This window comes from Papio anubis, chromosome 7 (assembly GCF_008728515.1).
Source record: "Papio anubis isolate 15944 chromosome 7, Panubis1.0, whole genome shotgun sequence".
NCBI classification, from domain to species: Eukaryota; Metazoa; Chordata; class Mammalia; order Primates; family Cercopithecidae; genus Papio; species Papio anubis.
This window is the reverse complement of record NC_044982.1, coordinates 88566353-88591086: the sequence shown is the minus strand read 5'-3', so window position 1 is coordinate 88591086 and position 24734 is coordinate 88566353. Positions and strand designations below refer to the sequence as shown.

General features: G+C 45.3%; 1 protein-coding gene across 5 annotated transcripts in view; it reads right to left on the bottom strand.

Annotated features, from left to right (window-relative positions):
- ADAMTS17 (ADAM metallopeptidase with thrombospondin type 1 motif 17) overlaps nt 1-24734 on the bottom strand; it is a 366725-nt gene that overhangs the window by 333749 nt on the left and 8242 nt on the right. For all 5 annotated transcript variants that reach the window (XM_021940906.2, XM_021940905.2, XM_021940907.2 and 2 more), the window contains one exon: nt 22052-22217. In XM_021940906.2, coding sequence (XP_021796598.2) covers nt 22052-22217 — 166 coding nt within the window. The remainder of the gene's footprint in view (nt 1-22051; nt 22218-24734) is intronic.

The following is a 24734-nucleotide window of genomic DNA, read 5'->3' as shown; positions in this document are numbered from 1 at the left end:
ATCACCAGGGGAGTCTGACTAAGCAGCAGGAAAGGCCACCCCAGGGGACAGAGAGGGACACAACTCATGCACCTGGGCATATCTTGGGGCTTTGTGCCCGGTCAGATGAGGTAAGAAAGCCACACCAGACTCACAACCATCAGTCCCTGTTCTTGTTTCTTCCCAAACCTCTGGGTCCCCAAATACAGCAAAATGGGCATTTTGCTCGGGGGAAACTCTGATTTTCACAACGCAGATGTCCCAAACAAATCTATGTTTTCAACAACATGGTCCTCATTTCCTACAGAGGTGGGACGCTGCATGCCCACAGAATGGCCATGTGGCTGGGGGCAATTGGCAGGCAGAGGTGGCAGGATCGCTTGAGCCCAGGAGTTCAAGAAAATCCTGGGCAGCACAGTGAGACCTCATCTCCACAAGAAAATAATCAGCCGGGCGTGGGAGCACACACCTCTGAACCCAGGTACTCGGAGGCATGTGGGGGTGACGTGGGAGGATTGCTCAAGGTAGGTAGAGGCTGCAGTCAGCTGTGATTGTGCCACTGCACTCCAGACTGGGTAAGAGGGTGACACCCTGTCTCAAAAACACACAAAAAATGGAATGGCTGTTCCCCATGGCTGTGACGGCAGTCAGCACTGGGATGGAACTCGCTGCAACCTCGGGGGCGCCCCCTGCCGAAGGCCCCTCAGTGAGGATGGATTTCGAGACAGGAGTCAAGCTCTGGCCTGCCTCAATCTGGGGCCTGTCTCACCAACCTGGCTGCCGCAGAGTCCTCTCTAACCCCAAACCCATTCCCACGGGCTTCTTGAGATTTCTGAAGCCTACAATGTGCCAGGCATGTGGACAATGTACAAAGGCACAGATAACACAAGCCATGCCCTTTCTCTGGAATCCACGTGAAGTCCAGCAGTTTCAATGCCTGGCTCAAATCTTGCTTCCCCAGGGAGCATCCCCCAATCGTCATCATGACCTCTTTCCTCCTCTCCTCCTGAGCCCTGGGCCCACCGTCTGCCTGGCGATCTATGTGGCCAGGCCTGTTCCAGGCACTCTCTCTCCCTGCTGCCCCTGACCACAGTAGCCAAGGCCTGTACACACGTCACAAACACAGCAGAGACCCTGGGACCCTTCCAGGGGCAGCTTCAGGGAAAGGCATCAGGGATAGGAAACAGGAAGATTAGAGGCAGATCACCTGCCGGCAAGGGACAATGTCCCCCGAAGGATGCACAGATGCTCTTGTCACTGCAACAGCCAAGCCGCCCTCGAGGCTGGGAAATGCATATTTATACTAAGGCAGGCAGCTTTTCAAACTCAGAGGCGAGCCAAGCAGGCCCCTGACAGAAATTAACGGATGTGCCGCTGAACACTCTGCACCAATAAGATGATTAACTGCCTCCCAGAAAGGAAACCAACAGGCCAAACACGATTCAGACAACACCCCTAGGGACAAAGCAGGCAGGAGACTCTGAACCTAAGCTGTGCCCGCTGTCGACTGTCAGCCCCACACAGGGAGATGAGGGGGAAATAAAGCCTCCCCCAAAAGCACAGTGAGAGAAGCAGCCACGGCCGTGGTGGCAGTAGAAACAGTTTATCTTCTAGGAGTGTGTTGTATTTCTTTAAATATTGACACAAAGAATGGCTCATTCCCTCTGCAGAGGCCCAGCAGGCCAGGCGCTGGCTTCTTAAGAAATCCATGGACCCCAACCTATAAGCTGTGTCTCTTTGCTTACAGAGAAGAAAGCCCCCTTTCTGCTCCCCAGTTCTGGAGCATGCCTAAGCACAGGGTGTAGTGTGGACACCAGAGCAGAAGGTCCCCTGCAGCAGATGTGAGCGAGACCTCTGTCCCTTCACAGCTGGTCCCAGGTTGCATGCACACCACCACGAAAGCCGACCACCAGTGACACCTGACATTTTCTGCTCCACTGGGTGGGAACACTCCTGGCCTTATTGGACTTTTCCCCTAAGCTTCATTGTCCGGCTCCGTCCAAACGCCATGACAGGGAGTTTGATCTATGACTTGCTAATGGATTGAGAAAGGTACCAGCTCCTTCAGCCCAAAGGCAGTTTGTGCAACCCCATACAGGTTCCAGCAGGCAAAGTCTCTGTCTGGTCGTGCACATGAAATTGCCCGTTGCTTTGGAAAGAAGGCTTTGCAAAAGGAACCCACTGCATTTGCAGCTGGAAAACACTCAACAAAACTGGGCAGCAGCTGTCCCAGTGAGACTTTCTGCTGGGCTTTTCCATGAGAAACTCATGTACTGAGAAAGCTAGACCTTTTTGCAAAGGAGGAAAAAATGCAACCTGAAAGCCATTTCTTAAAAAGACCAGAGTGTCTGTTCTCCTTCCCTTGCCTCGGGTGGACTTTTTGGCCAGAGGCCTCCTGCTGGGAGGGAAGCCGGGTGTGCACTCTCAGTCACACATTCTCCCGGCTCTCTCCCTTGGAGGGAACATGAACGCTGCTGATTCAAAAATCAGACACTACTGCGGGAGCTGGCAGGGACCTCTCTCTCCACCCTCACCGCCCCCTGGAACACCAAGCCAGCACCGAGGCCATGCGCTCACTCAGTCACCTGGCCCATGGCCTTCTGGGGGCCACCATCCCTTCTCCAGCCTCAGGGCTGGACCAGCTGCCAGGAGCTTCCCTGAGCCACCTGGACAGGCCCAGCCAGCGTGCACTTTAAATAATAAACTATGAATTCTTGATCCGTCTGCAGCTGGAGGCAGATTTTCCTATTTAAGCTGGAGGCCTTCTCTGCTTTGAGTTACTAAAGTGGGGCGGGCATGTGTTGCATAAGAGTCCAGGGGAGAACTGGGAAGAGACGACACCACTTCTCGTCCAATTCCTGTGTTTGGTGGAGTTGCATGTGAGAAAAAGGATTCAGACACATACGCACACACACACAAAAAAATGGCATCATACCCTTTTATTTTTTGTTTCAATGTTTGGATTTTAGCTTTTCTTTCTTAATCAAATAATAGGAATATTCAAGAAGAGGTGCCTGCCCTATACATTTCTGGGTTCTCAGAGAGAACATGTCCAACAGGTAAGTGAAAAAGGGGAAAAAAAAATACTTAATATTGACTGTGATTGCCATGCTTAGACTTGTGGGAGAAAAAAGGAAACTTCTTTATATGTTGCAGTAGACGGATCAAGAATGCATGGTTTATTATTTAAAGTGCACACTGGCTGGGGCTGTCCAGGTGGCTCAGGGAAGCTCCTGGCAGCTGGCCCAGCCCTGAGGCTGGAGGAGGGATGGTGGTCCCCAGAAGGCCATGGGCCAGACGGCTGAGTGAGCGCATGGCCTCCCCACACCCCAGGGATGTCCACATCCTAATCCCCAGAACCTATGAAAATGTGAACTTACATGGTAAATGGGGCTTTGCAAATGTGATCCAGCTAAGGGTTTTGAGATGCACATGTTATCCTGGATTATCTGCGTGGGTCTGATGGGTCTTCAGATGAGAGAGGCAGAGGGAAATCTGACTACAGAAGAGAACTGTCAGAGTGATGCAGTGTGAAAAAGACCCAAACAGCCACTGCTGGCTTTGAAGGAGGGGGAAGAGGCCATGAGCCAAGGAATGCAGGCAGCCTCTGGGAGCTAGAAAAAATGAGGAAACAGATTCTCCCCGGGAACCTCCAGAAGGAATGAAGCCCTGCTGACACTTTGATTTTACCCCAGTGAAAGATTGCAGACTTCTGACCTCCAGAGCCGTAAGATGATACATTTGTGTTGTTTTACAACACTAGGTTTGTGGTAATTTGTTAGAGCAGTAATAGGAAAGTAATGCTTGAGTCTTGCCTTCCTGCCAGAATGCCTTGGATACAATAAAGACAATGAACTGCAGATACAGCATGATGCTCAGTCCTTCAGGAGTCAGCAACACACTTCAGGATTCCAGAAAACCCAATGAGGCAATAAGAGTGGACTTTCTGGAGAAGGTGACATCCAAATTGGGCCTCCAAAACCAAGAGAGTTTTTCAAGAACAGTACAAAGATAGACACAAAAACGCCATTCCATACAGTCCCATGAGCCTAAGTGTAACTGTAATGTACCAAAGGCCCTGTGACCTAGGGATCTGCAATCTAGGGTGACCTACATTAAGTAATAATACATAAGTAAAGGCGGATCCTTACACACTTAAATTGGAAAATCAAGATACAATTTTCTAGGAAAATACAATTGACCAAAATTGATCCCATAAGCACACAAAGCTTAAACACATGAATTTTCACGGAAGAAAGGGAGAAAGTTTTGAATTAACTATAGTCACAAAAAAGCATTAATCTGAGAGAGTTCCACAGGGGATTCTACCAAACCGCTACAAAACAAATAGCCTCCATGTTTCATAAATTGTTTCAGAGCACCAAAAATAAATGAAAGCTTCCATACTTCTTTTCACAGAGCTATAATACTAATATCTAAACTGAAAATAACACATATACACACACCCAGGAAAATTGTAGGGCAATATCACATATGAATATGGATGCAAAGAGCCTAAATAAAACATTAGCAAACAGAATGCAATATCACTCTTAGGAAAGAATACACCACAACCAAATGAGATTTATTCCAGAATTTAAGGTTGGCATAACATTAGAAAACTATTTACATAATATGCCATGTTAATATATCTATGCAGAAAAATTATATGCAAGTCTCCATGACGTTGCAACAGTGTTTGGAAAATTTGATTATCCATGTCTAATTTTTAAAAATATGCCCAGCCGGGCACGCCTATAATCCCAGCACTTTGGGAGGCCGAGGCAGGCAGATCACAAGGTCAGGATATCGAGACCATCCTGGCTAACATGGTGAAACCCTGTCTCTACTAAAAATACAAAAAAAAAAATCAGCCAGGCGTGGTGGCGGGTGCCTGTAGTCCCAGCTACCTGGGAGGCTGAGGCAGGAGAATGGCGTGAACCTGGGAGGCGGAGCTTGCAGTGAGCTGAGATTGTGCCACTGCACTCCAGCCTGGGCTACAGAGCGAGACTCCGTCTCAAAAAAAAAAAAACAAATACACCCACGTGGGCCAAATCTGAGACCATTTGGGCATCGAAATAAATAAATATAGAAATGAATATCTATGGGGTAAAATAAGAATCTACAAGTCCATGCAGCTAAACACAACCTTGGCCAAGTAATAGAAGTTACAAGACATACAACATGTGCCTCCTGATAAGATACACTGAGAAGGACACATCACTTCTTTCCTGTTGGAAACGTACACCCCAAATGTAATCATGAAGAAACATCAGACAAAACCAAATTTAAAGACATCTTACAAAATAACTAGTCTATACTAATATTTTGGAGGGGGGGAAATGTGAAGATCAGGGAAGACAAATACTAAGGAACTAACCCAGATTGGAGAAGACTCAAGAGATATGACAGCTAAATGCAATATGTGATTCTAGACTGGATTCTGTACCAAGAGAAGAAAGCTATAAAAGACATTACTGTGACAACTGGAAAAATGTAAATGCAAATGGCGCATTAGATAACATTATTGTATCCCCTAAGTCTATCCTTGCATGAAGTAAGAGTTCTAAGAAAATTTGTATGTATAGATAAAGGGACATGATGTCAGCAAATTAGTCTCAAGTGGTTCAGAACAAACTGTGTGTGGAGGGAGAGTGGGTTGGAAGAGCAAAGAGGGTTGAAAGAGGGAAGAGAGAGAGAACACTATAAAGAGAGAAAAATGTTCATCAGTGAATTTGGGTAACAGATATACCAAAGCTCTTTGCTACTACAGTATACCAAAATAAGAAGCAAATCAAAAGTATGGGAGAATACTGTACAAGTAAAGGAGACAAGGATAACAGAGAAAATAGTTATTTTTGAGTCTGGGTGACTGGAAAAAACTGGTGAGAACATGGACAGGCATCATCAGACAAGACTTTGGTTCAGAAACACCAAGTTAGCAGGAACAGACAGTGCCTGCAGCCAGCCACAAAGATGGGAGGCTGGGGACAGAGAGTGGGACATATGCTGAGTGGGACTGGAGCCAGGAAGGATCCCAAGGCAGTGAGAAAAAGAGCAGCAGAGACCTGGGACACCCTGTTTGGAAGAAGAGGAAGAAGAGGAGCCTACCATCCTAGGAGAGTGCGTTTTATAAACCGGGAACTGAAGGAGGCACAAGGAACGAGGGGTCCCTCGTGTCAAATGCCTCTGAGGGACAAGGGGGAAAACCCCGCCGGCTCTGTTGTAATGGCATGACCTGGGGCAGGTCCCAGGTGGGAGACATCAGTCCACAGAGCCTACCTGATCTCAGAGGTAAAAGCAAGGATGCTAGGAATTCTGGGCTGGAGGCCAGGAGGCAGGCAGGCAGCATGGCAGGTGGGCGGGACTTTCGTCCTCTGCCCCAGGTATGGACTGCAGGGGCGAGGAGCCCACTGGGTGGGGCACTGCTGCTTCCTGTGGCAGCCGCAGCTGCCAGCCTGCTGACTCGGTTCATACCTCTTTTCTCTCCCTCCACCCTTCCCAGAGAACACGGCAGGGAATCAGAAACCGATCAGGGGATTGGAGACCCTCTTCCCCAGAACACATCCAGAACAACACTGGTGATCAGCTGACCTCAGGGAGGGTGGCCGTGTGAGGGCAGGGACATCTCTCTCAGGATCTCCACTGCTCCGAACAGGGCTTAACACAGCTTAACGCAGCATAAAGGAACACTAGTCAAGTGAATACATCACTGTCCTAGATAAGAGGACACGTTACAAGTGTAAATGCAGAAGGCTGCCCGCTGTGATGGCTCACACCTGTAATCCCAGCATTTTGGGAGGCTGAGATGGGTGGACTGATCCAGTCCAGGAGTTTGCAACAAGCCTAGGCAACACAATGAGACCTCTGAATCTACAAAAAATATTTTAAAAAATTACAGAGGCCTAAAAATATACTAAACTACTTTAAAGACACACACACACTCACACACACAGTCACTGAAAGCTTAAAAGTATATAGAATTTAACTCATACTTACATGAAGCCTCATTTAAACACTGCCCCCAGTCCTGGCTTATCCATTTCCAATTGTCTCCAGATCAGCCCAGAAAGCAGGGACCAGAGGGAATCACAGGGGCAGGGGGGTCCCTCTGAGGTGAGAGGGAGTGCCTTTGTGGATGACCCTTGCAGAACCTAAGAGGCTCACTGGCCAAGCCTTGAACACTCCCGAGGAAATCTCCAAGCTGCTTTGTGGAATGAATCTATTTTTTACAAAGAAGGAAGGATGAAAGAAGGATGGGAGGAACATAGCATAGATCAACGGGTTGTTCACGCAGGAAGACATTTTTCTAACTGACTACACAAGGTTTTTAAGAAGGTAACACGCTTTCTTAAGCCACTAGCATTTTGAGAGGGTTAGGGCCCCAGCACTGTGCACTGATGGAATCTGCCATTGGCTGCCTCCCTAGGATGCCCTCCTGAGGTACCCATGCCACCCCAACTTCTGCCATAGCTGTGGTGGCAGCACAGCTGGCCCGGCCCCTCCTCAAGCATGTGACACTGGCCTTTTGCTTTTTTGCAGGTTTTCTCACCTAGAAGCCCACTCCCTTGGCCTGCACAGGAGCATCTCAGAAATTTGGGAGCCGAGAGCCCCTGGATCAGACTTCCGCTCTCGCCATCCGTGGGTCAGGTCTGGGGGGCCTTCTGTGCACGTCCCAGTGTTCCCTTCAGAATCAAGCCCGTTGCCTGCAGCAACAATCTTGACACACACTCACTCACCTTCCAGTGGATTTTCCACTGGATGCCAGTGGATCTTCCTCTGCCCTGTCTCTCTCTCCTGCTTCCTGGAACCCCCTCCCTCCCCGACACTAACCACCTCATCTCAAGCTTGGCTTTTGGGAAACCCACTCTATGGATATTTTTCGTAGACAGATGATACCTTATATTTTAATAATACTTTCTACTTCATGAAATTGCGTTTGCATGAGTTCATTTAACTTGCAACCTGGAGAAGCAAAAATATCAAGACATGCATTCCCTCTCTTTCAGAGATGAGGAACTGGAGGAACAGGAGAAACCGGCTGACTTGTCTCAGTACCTCTATGTGCTGGGAAGCAGAGGCAGGCCCTGCTCGAGGCCACTAGGCCCATCCAGGGCTGTGTCCATTCCCAGCCACACAGGTGGGCAGCAGGCAATGTCCCTCTTACAGCATCTGACAGGCTCCACACAGTCATACAGCCTCCGGGGAATAACAACGGCAATCATCATAGTTTTATAGAGTGATATTATTGGGTTTTAGTTTTATTCTTCCCAAGGGTAATTACCAATTATCAACACACCACCCTTTCCCAAAGGGTGGGTGTCCACTCACCTGACACCTCAAAAGAAAATCCTAAGATTTCCTCAGTCATCTGTCTAAAAAACACATTAAAAATGGGATGGAGGGACTTGGATGAAAACATAGTTCATATCAACCGAACAGCAGGGTCTGAGCTTCTCCTCAAAGCGTGTGAGGCGTTAAGCTTGGAAGACAACGGCAAACACAGAAATGATGACAACTGAACACTTGGGGTGTAAAAGGGGCCCCGTGGGCTTCTCTGGAAAGCACTGAAGTCCCAGAAACAATTATCTGGTGACTTCCACAGTGCCCCTGCCCCATGAGCACCAGGGAGACAGGAAATGAGGACCTGTATTCCCAGCCTCAAAGCAGCAGAGGGTCTGCTTGACCCTCTGTTCTTCCAGGACGAACCCTCGCTCAGGTGACCCCTAACATCAGCTCCAGATCCCTCCAGATGAGCTGGTGGGGACATATCAGAAATGCCACAGGGCTGTGCTCTTGCAGGGCACCCAAGAAACACCATGCGAGGTGTGTGGCCCCAGGGAACAAATTCGGAGCATTTTTGGGGGGACGACACTGAGAAAAGAGACAATGCTTGGACTTGAGGTCAGCAAAAGAAATAGTAAGTCTTCAGACTTACGAGGTATGCCTGTGGTTTTCTTCTCATGTTATGGTGACAAGGTAGCCTTTCTGTTCCTCTGCCATGGGTACCTCTATGGGCATAAAGCTGGGCACGGCCACCATTCCTGGATTCGTTTCTGAAGCCTGAGCTCCCAAAAGAATAACACCAGGGACAGGGGGCAGCCGTGAGTTGAGGGACCAAGGCTGAAGCGGCCAAGAGCAGAGCAGAGGGCAGCATCCTGTGAATGGGACATGCACTTTTCAGTAGTGACCTGAATGCCAGAGGGACTGAGGGCCCATCCTGAAAGTTCTGCCATTACAAAGCCCCAAGACATTTGCAGGACATGGAAGGGAAGGCTTCCATCAATGACTGAGGTGACAGCTCAGAGTGCATGATCTGACTTTCAGATGATAAGACTGTGACATTTCTGACACACTTGAGTCCGAGGAATGAAACAGTCACACTGTTTCATGAGGGGTAAATCATTCAGGAATCATTCATGAAACACAGTCAGACAACTAGAAGGACCTAGATATACTATACAAAATCTAACACTCCCCTTATAATTTTTTTTTATACCAGCTATGGTCTGAGTGTTTATGTCCCCCTCAAACTCAGACACTGAGACCTAATCTACAATGTGATGGTGTTGGAAGGTGAAGCCTTTGGGAGGTGATTAGATCATGAGGGTGGGGCCCTCATGAATGCTATTAGTGCCCTTATAAGAGAGTCTCCAGAGAGCCAGCTAGCCCCTTCCCCCAGAAGAGGACACAGAGAGCAGGCCCCTCACCAGACACTAAGGCCACCAGTACCTTGATCTTGGGCTTCCCAGGCTGTAGAACTATAAGAAATAAATTTCTGTTGTTTATGAACTATCTACAGTTTTTGTTATAGCAGCCCAAACAGACTAAGACCGTTCCTTAGGCAAATGCAAAATAAAGGAACGGGAAAATCTCCTGTGCCAGAAAGGTGAAGAAATCTCATGCCTGGAAGAGTGAGTGATCTGAGGCTCAACAATGTAGCATCTGTTGGGCCCAAATACTGGCCTACTGGCTGAAGGGCCAATGTTAACCTACAACATGGAGATGGGGGATCTGGCCAGGACCCCAGAGCAGCTGGGCAACCCCACCCAAGGCACAGGAGGTGCAGGGAAGTCTGCCTGCATTCAGAGTTCAGGATACCAGTGGGACATGGGCAGGGTCCCCAGTACAAATCTACACAAGTAGATCATCCTGTGCTGCTGATGGCCTAAGGAGAAAGATTAAAGGAGAGATGATATGTGCACTTGTGGAAAAGCCCTGGGGCATCTGGCAGAAGTGCATGTGAAATGACTCAGTAAAGATTTTTCCATAATCCAGGGCATAGGGGACTCCCAAAGAGGGTAGAATAGCACTGGCGACAGGGGGTGGCAGTGAATTGAGGGACCAAGGCTGAAGCAGCCAAGAGCAGAGAAAAGGACAATGTCCTGTGAATGGGACATGTGCTTTTCAGCAGTGACCCAAAAGCCAGAGGGGCTGAGGGCCTATCTTGAAAGTCCTGCCATTACAAAGTCCCAGGGAAGCAGGGTAGCAGGGAGGGTACATCAGCAGAATTTGAGCTCACAGTATAAAATTACAATCCACATGTGAAAACGGTCCAGTTTCAGGGAGCGTGAGCTGACACTCCTCAAGAAATTCAGAAGCTGGCCAGGCACAGTGGCTCACGCCTGTAATTCCAACACTTAGGGAGGCCAAGGCAGGCAGATCACCTGAGGTCAGGAGTTTGAGAACAGCCTGGCCAACATGGCGAAACCCTGTCTCTACTTAAAAAAAAAAAAAAAAAAAAATTAGCTAGGCATGGTGGCACACACCTGTAGTCCCAGCTACTCGGAGGCTGAGGCAGGAGAATCGCTTGAACCCAGAAGGTGGAGGTTACAGTGAGCCAAGACTGTATGATCGCACTCCAGCCTGGGTAACAGAGCAAGACTCCATCTCGAGGAAAAAAAAAAAAAATTCAGAAGGTGGAATCACTCAAAAAAAGACTTCAAATAATAATACTAAAAAGATCTAGGCCAGGTGTGGTGGCTCATGCCTGCAATCCCAGCTATTCAGAAGGCTGAGGCAGGAGAATCACTTGAACCCAGGAAGCAGAGGTTGCAGTGAGCCGAGATCCTACCATTGCACTCCAGCCTGGGCAGCAAGAGTGAAACTCTGTCTCAAAAATAAATAAATAAATAAATAAATAAATAAATAAATAAATAAAAGATCTCAAGTGATAAAGGAAAGGTAATGGCGTCACGAAAGAATAGGACACTATAAAAAAGACAGCAGTGGAAAAGAATCAGATATAACTTCTAAAAGTATTGAATATAATTGCTAAAATTAAAAACTCAGTAGAACATTACATGGAGATCAGACCTAGTTTAAGAAAAATCTCGTGAACTGAGAAACCAATGACAGGAAATTCTCTAGAATAGAGAACATAGAGATGGAGACAAAAACGCAAAAAGAAGACACAAAACATGGAGGAAGAAATAGTGAGGTCCACATATATCAACTAGGAATTCCAGGAGAAGAAGTAGGTAATGGGAAGAGGCACGTTTCCACAAGAGGGAGGCTGGGAAAATCTCGATGAGTCCCAAACAGAATAAACATGGGAAGTCCACAGGGAATGCTGCAGAACCCAACAACAGTCCTGCAGAGAGAGAAGGCAGAGCATTACACAGAATCTAAAATCAGAGGGGCAGAGGACCCTTCGTAACAAAAATAGAAGTCAGAACACAGTACAATAGTATCTTTAAAGTGTTAAGACTCAACCTAGAATTCCGTATTTGGCTAAATCATCACTCAGAGGAAGGGTGAAGGCCGAGCACCATGGCCCACACCTGTAGTCCCAGTACTTTGGGAGGACGAGGCGGGCCAATTGCTTGGGTCCAGGAGATGGAGACTAGCCTGGGCTACATGGTGAAAACCTGTCTCTAAAAATATGCTAAAAACTAGTCAGGTGTGGTGGTGCATGCCGGTAGTCCCAGCTACTCAAGAGGTTGAGGTAGGAGGATCCCTTGAGCCTGGGAGGCAGAGGTTGCGGTGAACCAAGATCACACCATTGCACTCCAGCATGGGAGACAGAGCAAGACCCTGTCTCAAAAGGAAAAAAAAAAAAAAAAAGAGTAGGAGTAAAATACAGTTTGGATGAAGCAAAAATAATAATTTAGCCATTTGCAAACCCTCATTTAAAAATGTTCTTCAAGGACATTAAGCCCAGGGAAGTGGGTTGCAAGAAACAAAACTGAGCAAGCTGACAAAGATACCAGTAAATCTAAATAATTCTAACTGCAAAAACATGATTACCATTCATTAAGAAGAGACAAAGACAAAATATGGTTAAATTAACAGACAATAATAACATATAAAATCAAAGTTAAAGCATTTGAAGGCTCTTGTATTATAAATGAAAGAAACCTGATGCCTCAGACTTCCTTTATATAGATTTTTTAAGGCAATAACAACAAAATTTTAATAGATTATCAAACTTCCACACCAGTGAAAGAGAGAAGGGGAAAAATTTTTTAAAAGTTGGTCAAGCCAATAGAAATAAACAAACAACAAAAACAAAAAGAAACAGCAGCAAAGAAAAAGCATGGTATAGCAAACAGGTAACAAAATATAAGGTGCTAGAAATAAAATGAATTCTGGCAATAACACTAGAAACATGAAAACACTAACCCTGCCAATGAAAAAACATATTCCCAAATTTGATGTTTAAAAAAAAATTCAAATACATCTTACTTTTAAGAAACATACATACGTCATCATGACAGAGAATGACTGAAAATAAAACTAAGGGGAAAGAAACATCATGCAAACATTTACCAAAATAAAATTTGACTGGCAATACTAACATTAGCTGAAAACATCTGGAAGGACAAAAGTATTACCAGGGATAAAAATGGCCCATTACACGATGATAAAAGGAATGGTTCACCAGCAGCATAGCTCCTACACCTGTGTGCACCAAACAATACTGCCTCACAACTTATAAAGCAAAGATCAATAGAATTAAAAGGTAAAATTGGCCAAGCTACAATAAGTTATGAGATTTTTAATATATCTCTAAAACAAATCAAGCAGGTCCAAAATAATGAGAATATAAATGATTCTGACATCACAGTAACTTCAGTAAATGGGCATATAGAACACAACAATTAGAAAATACATACTGTTTGCAGTAATTTGAGATTATATACTCTTTCCATTTATACATAAAACATTTATTAAAACAAAAACATCTATGTTCTAGGCCACAATGCAAATCTCTACCATTACCAGTAAATCAATAACGTATGGAATTCAGTATGCTCCAAAGCATCTAATAAACCTAACCCTCCTATAGATAGCAACTATAAACTTGAACAACATAAAAAAATCCAAACACCTGAAGGTTGGAAGATGTGGGTGGAGTCAACACTCGGAAGACAGGAACAGCACAGGAGACTGAGGGAAGGCCTGGTCAGTGCCATGCAGATGGGGTAATGCCCCAACAGAAAGCTTGCAGCCCCTGTGATCTGAAGAACCAGAGGACAGAGTGCAGGGCAATAAGGTGACTGGAAAGTATGGGGGAGGCATGCTGGAAAGGAGCGATCCACAAAGGGGAAGCCCAAAATTCTGTATATAAATTCTACCCAATTCTCAGGATGATGCCTACATGGAAAACAGTCTACCTAAGAATAAAATAACTGAGATTTGAGTTGCCACCCGAGATACAAATTCTGCAGTCTGAGTCCAACAAAATTAATTGCCAGCTAAAATACTCTCCAGAGTAATAGAATTCAGAATCTCCACATTACATTTACAATATCCAGAACACAATCCAAAATTACTTGACACATGAATAACTTGGAAGATGTGACCCCTTTTCAAGAGAAAAGACAATCAATGTAGACCAAACCCAAAGATGACGCAGATGTTAGAACAGCAGACAAGAATTTTGAAGCAATTATTACCATAATGCTCAAGGACTTAAAGGAAAATGTGCTCATGATGGATGAAAAGACAGGAAATTGCAGCAGAGATACTGACACTATTAAAAAAAATGGAAATATCATATGTGCTACATTCTCCATTGTTATACTAGAATTATAAATCATGTTGTAAAGATACCAAAAAATTATATGAAAAAATAAAAATTCAATTAATTTATAGCATAATATTTACTTTCTGTCACATGCTGTGTTTATATAAATTAACTTAATCATCTTAATTTCATAAAATACATACAATCATTATTACCCTTTTACAAATAAAGAAATTGAGATACTTTAAAGGAGTGAAATAAATAACACAAGGTCACTCAAGCTAGTGGTAGAGACAGGAAATCAAATCCAGTAAATCTGTCTCTAAATTCTTACCACTATACTGTACTGCCTCTCTAGAGAAAAAGTATGTAGAAATTACAGACTATTTAGAAGTGGGTACTAGAAATATTACATATGAAAATTTGTATGTATCTGCAGGTGTGCTTACAGGCAAATGTGTAGCCTTAAATATAGAAATTTAAAATGAAGATAGTAAAATTTACTGAGCTAGGTATTTTACTCAAGAAGTTAGGGAAAAAGCAACAGGACTAAACGTAGAGAACATTTTAAAAAGGAATAAAGGAAAAAAATAATAAAGCTACAAATAGAAATTCAAAAATAAAGAAAAATAAGACCAAGCTAGTTCTCTGAAAAGGTTAATAGACAAAACTACAATACAGATAAATGAACCAGATTTGCATTTAAGATGGATAAATCTAGACGACATGATTGTGAGTGATAAATGCAAGTTGCACAGCATAAAATCATTTACGTAGATTTTAAAACATACAAAACAATACAGTATGCAGTTTATGACTACATATCATAAGTGCTATAAAAGTATAAAAAACGGCCAGGCGCGGTGGCTCAAGCCTGTAATCCCAGCACTTTGGGAGGCCGAGACGGGCGGATCACGAGGTCAGGAGATCAAGACCATCCTGGCTAACACGGTGAAACTCCGTCTCTACTAAAAAAAATAGAAAAAAAACAAACTAGCCGGGCGTGGTGGCGGGTGCCTGTAGTCCCAGCTACTTGGGAGGCTGAGGCAGGAGAATGGCGTAAACCCGGGAGGCGGAGCTTGCAGTGAACTGAGATTCGGCCACTGCACTCCAGCCTGGGCGACAGAGCGAGACTCCGTCTCAAAAAAAAAAAAAAAAGTATAAAAAACATGGAAAGGAAGGGTTCCCCTATGTCAGGTCAGTCTGGTGGTTGCTTCCAGGGAATAAGCCAGAGCCATGACAGGGGGTAAGAATGCCATCAGTCATATCCATAAATGTTCATTTCTCTCAAAAAAAAAAGAGAAGAAATCATCCCAGCACTTTGGGAGGCCAAGCTGGGCAGATCACCTGAGGTCAGGAGTCCAAGACCACCCTGGCCAACATGGCAAAACCCTGTCTCTCCTAAAAATACAGAAATTAGTCGGGCGTGCTGGTGAGTACCTGTGGTCTCAGCTACTCGGGAGGCTGAGGCAGGAAAATCACTTGAACCTGGGAGGCAGATGTTGCAGTGGGCCGAGATCACGCCACTGCGCTTCAGCCAGGGCAACAGAGTGAGACTCCATCTCAAACAAACAAATAAATAAACAAATAAAAGAAAAAAACTCTGAAGCAAATCTGACCACATGTTAACATAGATCAAGTCTGAATGCTGGATACATAGGTTTCTGTTTTGTGTTTTGCCTGTTGTAAATATCTCATAACTCAAAATAATTTATACCTGCTACATTCATTTATGTCTTTACTGCCTATCTCCCCCACCAAACCCTAAGTTCTCTGGAGGCAAGGACCATACTATGTCATGTTCGCCATAGTATGCAAATCTGACCAGTGTCTGGAGGGTCAATGAGTAGGGAAACTTAGCATATGACCTGAAAGTGCAACTCTCTGTCTACAAATACTAAGATTCCTTGATTTCCCTGTGGATTTGCTCAAGAGGCAAGAATGACAGATTCAAGAATACTAATAAGAGTCTTTAGCTCCCAGCTCAGTGCTCTGTAGTGCCTCTCTCTCCCTGACTTAATACAGAACAAGGGCATTGAAGTGGTGTCGATAGTCAAAAATGAGCAGGTGAATTATAACTACAGCAGCTGCAGCAATAGCCAACATGGATTGGCCCTAAGTGGCAAGTCTGTATTACCTCATTTAATACTCACAAAAGCCCTAAGAGGTAGATGACATTAGGAAGAAACAGCAGCTCAGAGAGGTTGGCACCATTCTAACTTGCCTGAGGTTACACAGTCCCTCAAATATTTATCAAGAGCATAACTGAATAGCTGACCAGCCAACGATGGTGTCTATCATTGTAGACAAGGTCCCTTTGGGTGGCCCATTTATAGTTTCCTGTAAATGTGATTTTTACCTTTTAGCATTTATGAGAGTTCTCTTGAACATGCTCCCAGAGTGGCTGGAAGTGGTTACAGCACCCCTGGTTCTCGGCGTTCCTCCTCAATTATCCTACAACAGGCATTGCCATCCCATGGTGCAGGTAAGAAAACAGAGGCTGTGTGGCCTGTACTGTGCACCACACCCCCGCCCACTACCCCAGAACCCTGCCAGATTCCTATGTTGAAGTCCTAATCCCCAGGACCTTAGAATATGTGTGCATTTGCAGATAGGTTTTTACAGGGGTAACTAAGTTAAAATAAAGTCACAACAGTGGGCTCTAATCCAATGACTGGGATCCTCCTAAGAGGAAATCTGAACAGAGACATGCACAGAGAGAAGACCATGTGAAGACACATGGAGAAGACGGCCAATACAGTTTGGATGGGTGTCCCCTCCAGATCTCATAATGAAACACGCTGCCCAATGCTGGAGGTGGAGCCTAGAGGGAGGTGGTGGATCCCTCCTGAATGGCTTAGTGCCATCCCCATGGTGATGAGTGAGTTCTCACTCCATTAGTTTATGCAAGAGTTGGCTGTTTAAAAAGACCCTCACCTCTTCACTCTCTCTCTTGTTTCCTTCTCACTTGCTCCCTTCTCTCACCATGTGACAGGCTGGCTGGCTCCCCTTCGTCTTCCACAATTGGAAGCTTCCTGAGGCTACACCAGAAGCAGATACTGGCACTATGCTTTGTGTACACCCTGTAGAACTCTGAGCCAAAATAAAGCTCTTTTCTGTGTACATTAACCAGCCTCAGGTATTCCTTCAGGGCAACACAATCGACTAACACAATAGCCATCTACAAGCCAAGGAGAGAAGCCTGGAACTGATCCTTTCCTCATAGCCTCAGAAGGAAACAACCCTGTCAACACCCTGATCTCACACTTTCGGCCTCCAGAACTGTGAATAACAAATACCAACAAAACAATAAATTTCTGTTACGCCCCCAGGTCTGTGGTGCTTTGGAGCAGCCTCTGTTGCTCCAAATACAGAGGTGCAGAGATATTAAGGGACTCTTTTTCTGGAGTTACGCCAAAGGGAAACAGAATTGGGCCTCTACCACGGTTCTTTTTTCTCTTTGTAGAATAATTCTTAAACTACTGATGTCTACTTACAGAGTTAACATTTATATGCCAATAAATATTTAAAATATTAACCTGAAAAAACTCAAAGTAGCAATTTAATGCCATTCCTCTTAGGTTCTGCTTCCAGTTAAGATATAGAAGGACAGGAAAGACTCCAACTACCACTTTTACAACAAAGAACACCAGATGAACTACAAAATCATATTTTATTTTATCCACTGGGAGAGCTAAGGTCTCAAAGAAGTGTAGAGGAACCAAATTTCAGAGGGATGGAGCCCTTGCTGAGCAAAGATCAGCAGCTACAGTTATCCCTGGGGCACAGGTGGAATGAGGAGCTAATTAGCATCTAAGCTGTGGAAATAAGGATGAAACAGCCAAATGTTAACTGTGTAGGCTGGAATAATGGATTACACCTGGATTCGAGATGTTCTAAATCTACTCCAGACTTCTAAGTGTGTGATGGCTGGTAGAAGTCAGGACAGGAATGGAAACAGTGGTAGCTGCATAGTCACGTGAGTACTGGCACCTACGCTCTATATGGGGAGAGACCTAAGCCTGCCATAAACCTTTGCAGCTAGTGGCAAACCCAATCCAAGCCAAACCACTTCAAATCCCAATTAAACAGAATGGCTGACCTCCTCATCCTAGCTGCCTCTTTGTCACCCTAAGAGGAGCCAAGTGAGGACACAAGGGTGTCATACAAAGAAGTAATTGCAGAGAAGTGAAGTTTGGGCAAATGTTACCTGACGTCCAAACTCCTGCTTTACTCGTCAGCTGCATGAACTAATGTCAATGATGTCTTTAGTGTTTAAGCCAGTTTGATTTCTGTCATTTCCAACCAAATGAATCTTAACCCATTTATGCCTGAGGTTGCAAATTTTTTTTGTGAAAACTCAGACCTTGGCAATGACCTTGAGCAGTAGGGTATAAACAACTTCCACAAGCTTAGTGTTCCAATGATGGACACTAGGCATAATTGGTACAAAGCACAAGACCGGACCAGTTGCACATTACAGAGGATATACACGTATTATACAGGCAAATTCTTGCATAAATTAGCAATACACAGTTTCTAAAGAGTTACCGTATCCATCAAATACTCATTGACATTACCTTTATAATGTTATAAATGAACAAGACAACACTAGAAAATAACCACCATGAGTTTTTAAGATAATGATAACAGAACTTAACCTATAAAGTAGACATCAGTGCTTCACAGAAACCACAGTTGGAGGCAAAATCACGTTCCAATGAGCTCACCACCACTCAGCATATCAGTGGGATTCCTATGTTGCAAATGTTAATGGAAAATTACTCTTCTATTTCACTTACTACCATATACATGTGAAATACACCACGGGTGAAGAGAGGAAGATTCATATTGTTACTTAAGAGCATGAAAATGCTGGGAGGAAGATTCTAAACTGAATCATAATGGAGAAATTAAAATAAGCACTGAAGGAAGATTAAAAGGTTAGAAGTCAAAATAACTGTTTAAAAAATCAAGGAACATTTCAAAATATCCAAGGTACTATTTTAGTTTGCCAAGTTCCAACCTGGAGTGCTATTTTATGGATCAGTTTATCAGGCCCCCAAAATTAGAAGCAATGTAGGAAACAGGATCAGACTGTCCCCTCGCCTGAAGCCCCAAAGACCACTAGAAATGCAACCTCAGTAGTGTCCAAGGGAAAGAAACATTTCCCAGGTGGCCTTTGCTGTGTCAGTCCTTCTAGCCCCCACCCCTGCTCGGACATAAAATCCTGATCAGCACAGCGGTGCACCTGGGCTCACCTTTCAAGTACACTGAGTGCTTCACGGAGGAAGTTTCTCAGACTCCTCCTCACCTGCAAGAGCAGACAAGGCTACTCTCAGACCATGTTCAAGGCTATCATAACACAGGGTCAACAACAGGGCATGAAACCTATGGCTGCCATGTTCAGCCAGGAAGAGCACGTTCCCATGGGAAATCTTGGATTAACCTGATTAATCTTTCTAGGAAAGATTAGGAAACTTCTAGGAAACTTCAAGAATGTACTTTGCAGATGTCCCAGTAAATTTAATTTTCCTGATTTCTAAACTCCTGATGCTTGAAAGCTAATCCAAACGAGATAGGGCCTAACTGCTCATTAGCTCAGCCTATTAAAAGGCCCGTTGTCCTTCTCAGGACAGCCACATTTACTGAATATTTCATGCAATGCAAGAAGGACCAGAAGCAAAATATGTAACTCTCCTCTGCGTCTGTGTTCCTCACTAGCGCAGAGACTGAGTCTGGCACAACCTTAAATATGCACATTACAGCCTGCTCAAAGCAAGCTGATGCAAGGTTTGAGAGCAGGGAAGGAGAGATTATATTTTTAAGCAAGTTCAGAAATTTCTCCCTACAGTCTTGAATGGCTGCTCTTGTTTTAACTTTTTCCATCACATCCACCCCACCCTGGTTTTGTTAATTTTATTTCCTCATTAAAGGCTAAACAGTCTATCAAAAGAATGCCTCAAAACTCTTCTTAGAGACAAAAAGACAAACACAAGCACCATTTATCATGTTGTCAGTGATCCTCAGTATCACACGACTAAAGAGGATGGAAGGTGGTCATTAGACAAACATCCCATTATCTCATCTACAAGCATGCTGAGTTCTGACCATGGACTAGCGGCTGATGAACGGTGGCGTGAGCAGAGGGAACAGTGAGAAGACATATTTATCCTTTGTTTCATTGCATGGCCCTGCTTGAAGGTGCTCAAATGGGAAAATCCACTCCTGATGGCCCACAGGTGCTATTCCTCAGGTTTAACAGTCCTTAGTGATGTGGTTTTCAATACCAGCTGAACATCAGAACCACCTGGGAGCCTTTACATTGCCAGATGTCCTCAGGATGTCTAATTAAAGTGGTTCTCTGTGGGTGGGACCCAGGCGTGAGGAGTTGTTAAAGCTCCACAGGTGAGGCCAAGGTATACCCAGGACTGAGAACCACTGCCGTAGAGAAATCTCTCTGCCTCTGCGCCGGTACGTCAAGACAGAACGAGGTAGAGTCAGGGGCTCAGGTTAAAAATAGCACACTGGGGAGGGTCAGGCATAGTGGCTCATGCCTATAATCTAGGGACTTTGGCAGGCCAAGGCGGGAGGATCACTTGAGCCCAGGGGTTCAAGACCAGCCTGGGCAACATGGCGAAACCCCACCTCTACCAAAACAAAAATTAGCCAGGTGTGGTGGTGCACGCCTGTGGTCCCAGCTACTCAGAAGGGAGGATCACCTGCGCGCAGGAGGTCAAGGCTGTGGCAAGCCATGATCATACCACTGCACTCTAACTTGGGTGAGAGAGTGACACCGTGTCTCCAAAAAAAAAGCCATACTGACATCAAGCCCACACACAACCATGAGACTTACCAAAGACCCTGTTTCCTATTAAATGGTATTTTTTAGGTACTAGTAATTTTATTTGGTCCTCCTTACTTTTGTAAGGATGCAGAAAAAAACAGAAAAACCCTAATGACTCCATTTGAGACTCAAAGCTCTCCTGAGGTTTCAGAGATGCCCTCTATCCAGCACAATCACCTCTAATATCCACCCTGCCCACCCAGACTAGGCTAAGGAGAAAGTCGACCTACTTCCATCACGTCCACACACAGCAGCTGAGCTCAACTGCAAAACCTGTTTGCAAATAACAAGGTAATTCTAAAGCAGTCACATAATTTATTCCCAATGTCACCAGGATACTAAACCAAGACCCATTGTTTCCAATATCACCAGAATACTAAACTAAGACACACTGCATTTTCATACAAAGGTAAGTCTTTAAACTACAGAAGCACAGCCCCCAGAAGTCAGCAGTGGGGTCCCACGATCTCCTGGGAGGAAATGCCACCTGTGATCCAACTTCATCTGGAGACATTTGCAGCCCCATGAAATGTTCTTAAACATGTGATGGGTAATCAACATTAAGGATGCTCAAAGAAAGACCCAGAGTATAAGAGCCCCAGGTTCTCCCCCTACACTGCATATTAAAATCACTTTTAAAAACACTGGAACCCAAATCATACCCCAGACTAAAAAAGATCAGGATGCTGGGGGACAAGCCAGTGCATGGCATTTTTTAAAGCAGTGGTTCTCACACTTTAGCACACATCTGGAGGGCCCATGAAACTAGAGATTACTGGACCCTCCCCCAGAGTTTCTGATTCACAGGTCTGGCCTGAAAACGTGCATTTCTAACAAGTTCCCAGGTGATGCTGATGCTGCTGGCCCAAGGGCCACACTATTATTAAGAGTGAGCTCCTTGTCAGGGCACCAGGAGGAGGGAATTCTCATCCAAGCTTGGCTACAAACCTGGGGTTTGATCAATAAGCCCTAGAGGATTTTTGGACCTCAATTGCTCTTGATATATAAAATTGAGGTACTGCATGAAAGAGATCATGGGTTCCTTGCAGAAATAAAACGATGACTTTTTCAAAGGGCTGCTGACACTAAGACACATAGAAAGGAAAAGGAAGTGGTCTTAGGGCAATAAAACAGCTTTTGAAATATAGGGGAAGGTAAGTTCTCACTCACGTGGCTTCAGTGCACTTGGAGACACACAAAGGATGCGGGCTGTGCGTGTGTTCTAAGCCGGTCATGCTGCTGCCCTGACTCACCTGTTAGAACCTTGCAGAGCTGCCCAGATCTCTGAGCCTCGGCAGAAGGGTTGGGAGTCAAAGACCATTTGCGCCTGATCAGATGCTCTCGTCCACTGAATGGGCCCTGGGAGTTGTTGAGGGGCTGGATTAGCACCTGCTCCTGCCCAAGCTGAATGAGGCCAACCTGTCCAGAAAGGAGAAGGAAACGCAATGTCGGTCATCCTCATTCACACATGCCCATGGCTCCCTCCACTGCCAGAGGAGCAGGCAAGGTCACCTAGGTGTGAGTTCCATGTCTGGGCTCTTTTCTTTGCAAATTGGTCAGATTTACCTGAGCCCAAGAGTGAGCTTCTGTGTGACTTACAAACATACCACAGAGCAGCTGCGTTGGGGGTGGGGATACAGACACAGGTACAACAACATCCATTTTCCATGTTGCCTTTCAGAGAAGATGAACTATTTCATTATCAAATTTTTTATTTTAAAATTATTTTTTAAGTTACTTTAAAAATCATCCTCACAAAAGTCCACCTGGGAGGCAACACTGAAATTGTTGGGAATGATATTTATATTCCTAATGGAAAAATGTATCTTATCCTGGGTATATTAAAAGTAATGTTAGTATTGTTTTGACAGCATCAAAACAATTTGCCCTCCTTCCCCAGGCACCTGCTGCTAGTTTCCCTTCTTATGTGGAATCAAAATGGTAAATTTCTCAAGGAAATCGAACCCAGGCAGGGCCAGGGGAGGACCTGGTTTGTACACTGATCGATGCAGTCACCATCCCCTTCTCCTGGGAACGATCCTGAACTGCCTTTGATTGCACAGATTCAGGAGATCTGGGGGATGAGTCTCAGGGGGTCACGATATCCTTTCTTGTCTCCCTCTTTCACCCTCACTTTTCAAAAGCCATGACACACATTGGTTCTCAAAGCCTAGCGTGCACCCAAATCACCTGGAGGTCCTGCTGGAGCCCAAGAATGTGCATTTTTAAGAAGGTCCCATGTAATACAGGGACCACACTTGGAGAAGCAGCACTCCCTCCCACACGCAGAGCTAACTCCAGGCTCAAGTATAAAGCTCACTTAAGCCAAATGAGATAGACCCCCTCTACGTTCTGAAAGGATGCACCGGTACCAAGATTCCTGGAAAGTACATCAGATCAACTAATAAGATCGCCTGCAACCTTGCATCCCCAAGATACAGGGTGAGGCCATACTTACCGCTCTAAGCATATTTCAAGGTTTCCATTTCATTAGAACTTTTGCCAAGAACAACTCAAAGAGTTTACTGCCCAAATAAAACTGTCTCAAAGTGGCACTGCATGACCTGCAGGAGAGCACAGCTTTCCTCCCTCTCCTTTAAAGTGAAAACTTGAGTTTGTTCACTAGGAAACTTTACGGAAACCGAAGAAATGGAAGAGGGTGGCCACAGTGGGATCTGCAGAGCTCCATCATAGCTGTGCACAACGCAGCCTCGGTGCAGAACACCTGAAAACTTCAGCGGTCAAGATAGGGTGGGCAGGGTACGGCACAGCGCGTGGGATGCAGCCCCGCGTGGGAGGAAACCCCTGCTCCCTAGAGGATACGCTTCACTCTAATGAGGGGCTGGACTCACGTGGAAACACCCTGGCTGTGGGTCAAACCCCTCCCCGCAATCTAGCACTTTCAAAGCCAGTTCTTATTCGTTCAGTCTAGAGTTTGTATTCACAAACCCCGGTATAAAAAGCCGTTAGCTGTTAGTTCTAAGGCCGAACAAGTTTTTCAAGACAGGGAGATCTCACCTTGGTGAGAAATCCTACACAGACACACTCATATATACATGCAAAGCATCACTTAGCACCTTAGGGAAGGTTTTTCTTTACAATTCTCAGGGACCCCATGTGCTGGTTTCTATAAACTTAAGGAAGAAAACAGCAATGCTGGGGAATGATGGATACATGGACTAGTGGGTCCTCAACCTGGCAGCCACTTGCCCTCTTGGGCTCCAACCTCAAGCAGGGATGTGGCCAGGAGTAGCACCAGCAGGGAGGGGCTGCACAGGGCCCTCACCCCGGGAACCAGCATGAGGAAGGGCCCTGCCTCCTCCTCCCTCACTGTCCCTAGCCTCCTTCAAGCGTCTCTAACACTGCCATTGTCAGCACACCACCAGTGGTCAAACGTCCTGTTGAGAAGTGCCACCTGTGCATTACACGCAGTCTTACGCCAAAATACCCACCAGCCCTCCTTCTCGCTCCCTCACTCCTCTCTTCCCTAAATAAACCCCCCTTCCCTGCAGCCCCCTGCACTCTTAAATTCCAGCCCACTACCGCATGTTATAGGACACTTTCACGACCTAGCGGTTTGTTCCACTGAGGCAAGATCAGAATTATTACTCCTGTTTTTGTCAATGACTGCCACATAACAGTTACTCAAAAAGAAAATATGTGACTGAAAATGCAGTTACCTGTAAGGACTGCCTGCAACCCCCTTGCTCAGGGCTTCTCATCCCCGGCTACATATTGATATGATTTGGGGAGCTTTGAAAACTCCTGATGCCTCAGCCCTACTCCAGGCCAAGTGAATCAGAATATCTAGGGTGGAGCCCAAGGAACTGATATGTTTTCAAAGGTGACCAGGAAAATTCAATGTGTAGCCAGGGTTGAGAAGCGCCGTCCTAGCGTTTAACTGGGTGCTGGAGACCCTGGACACCTACTGCCTTG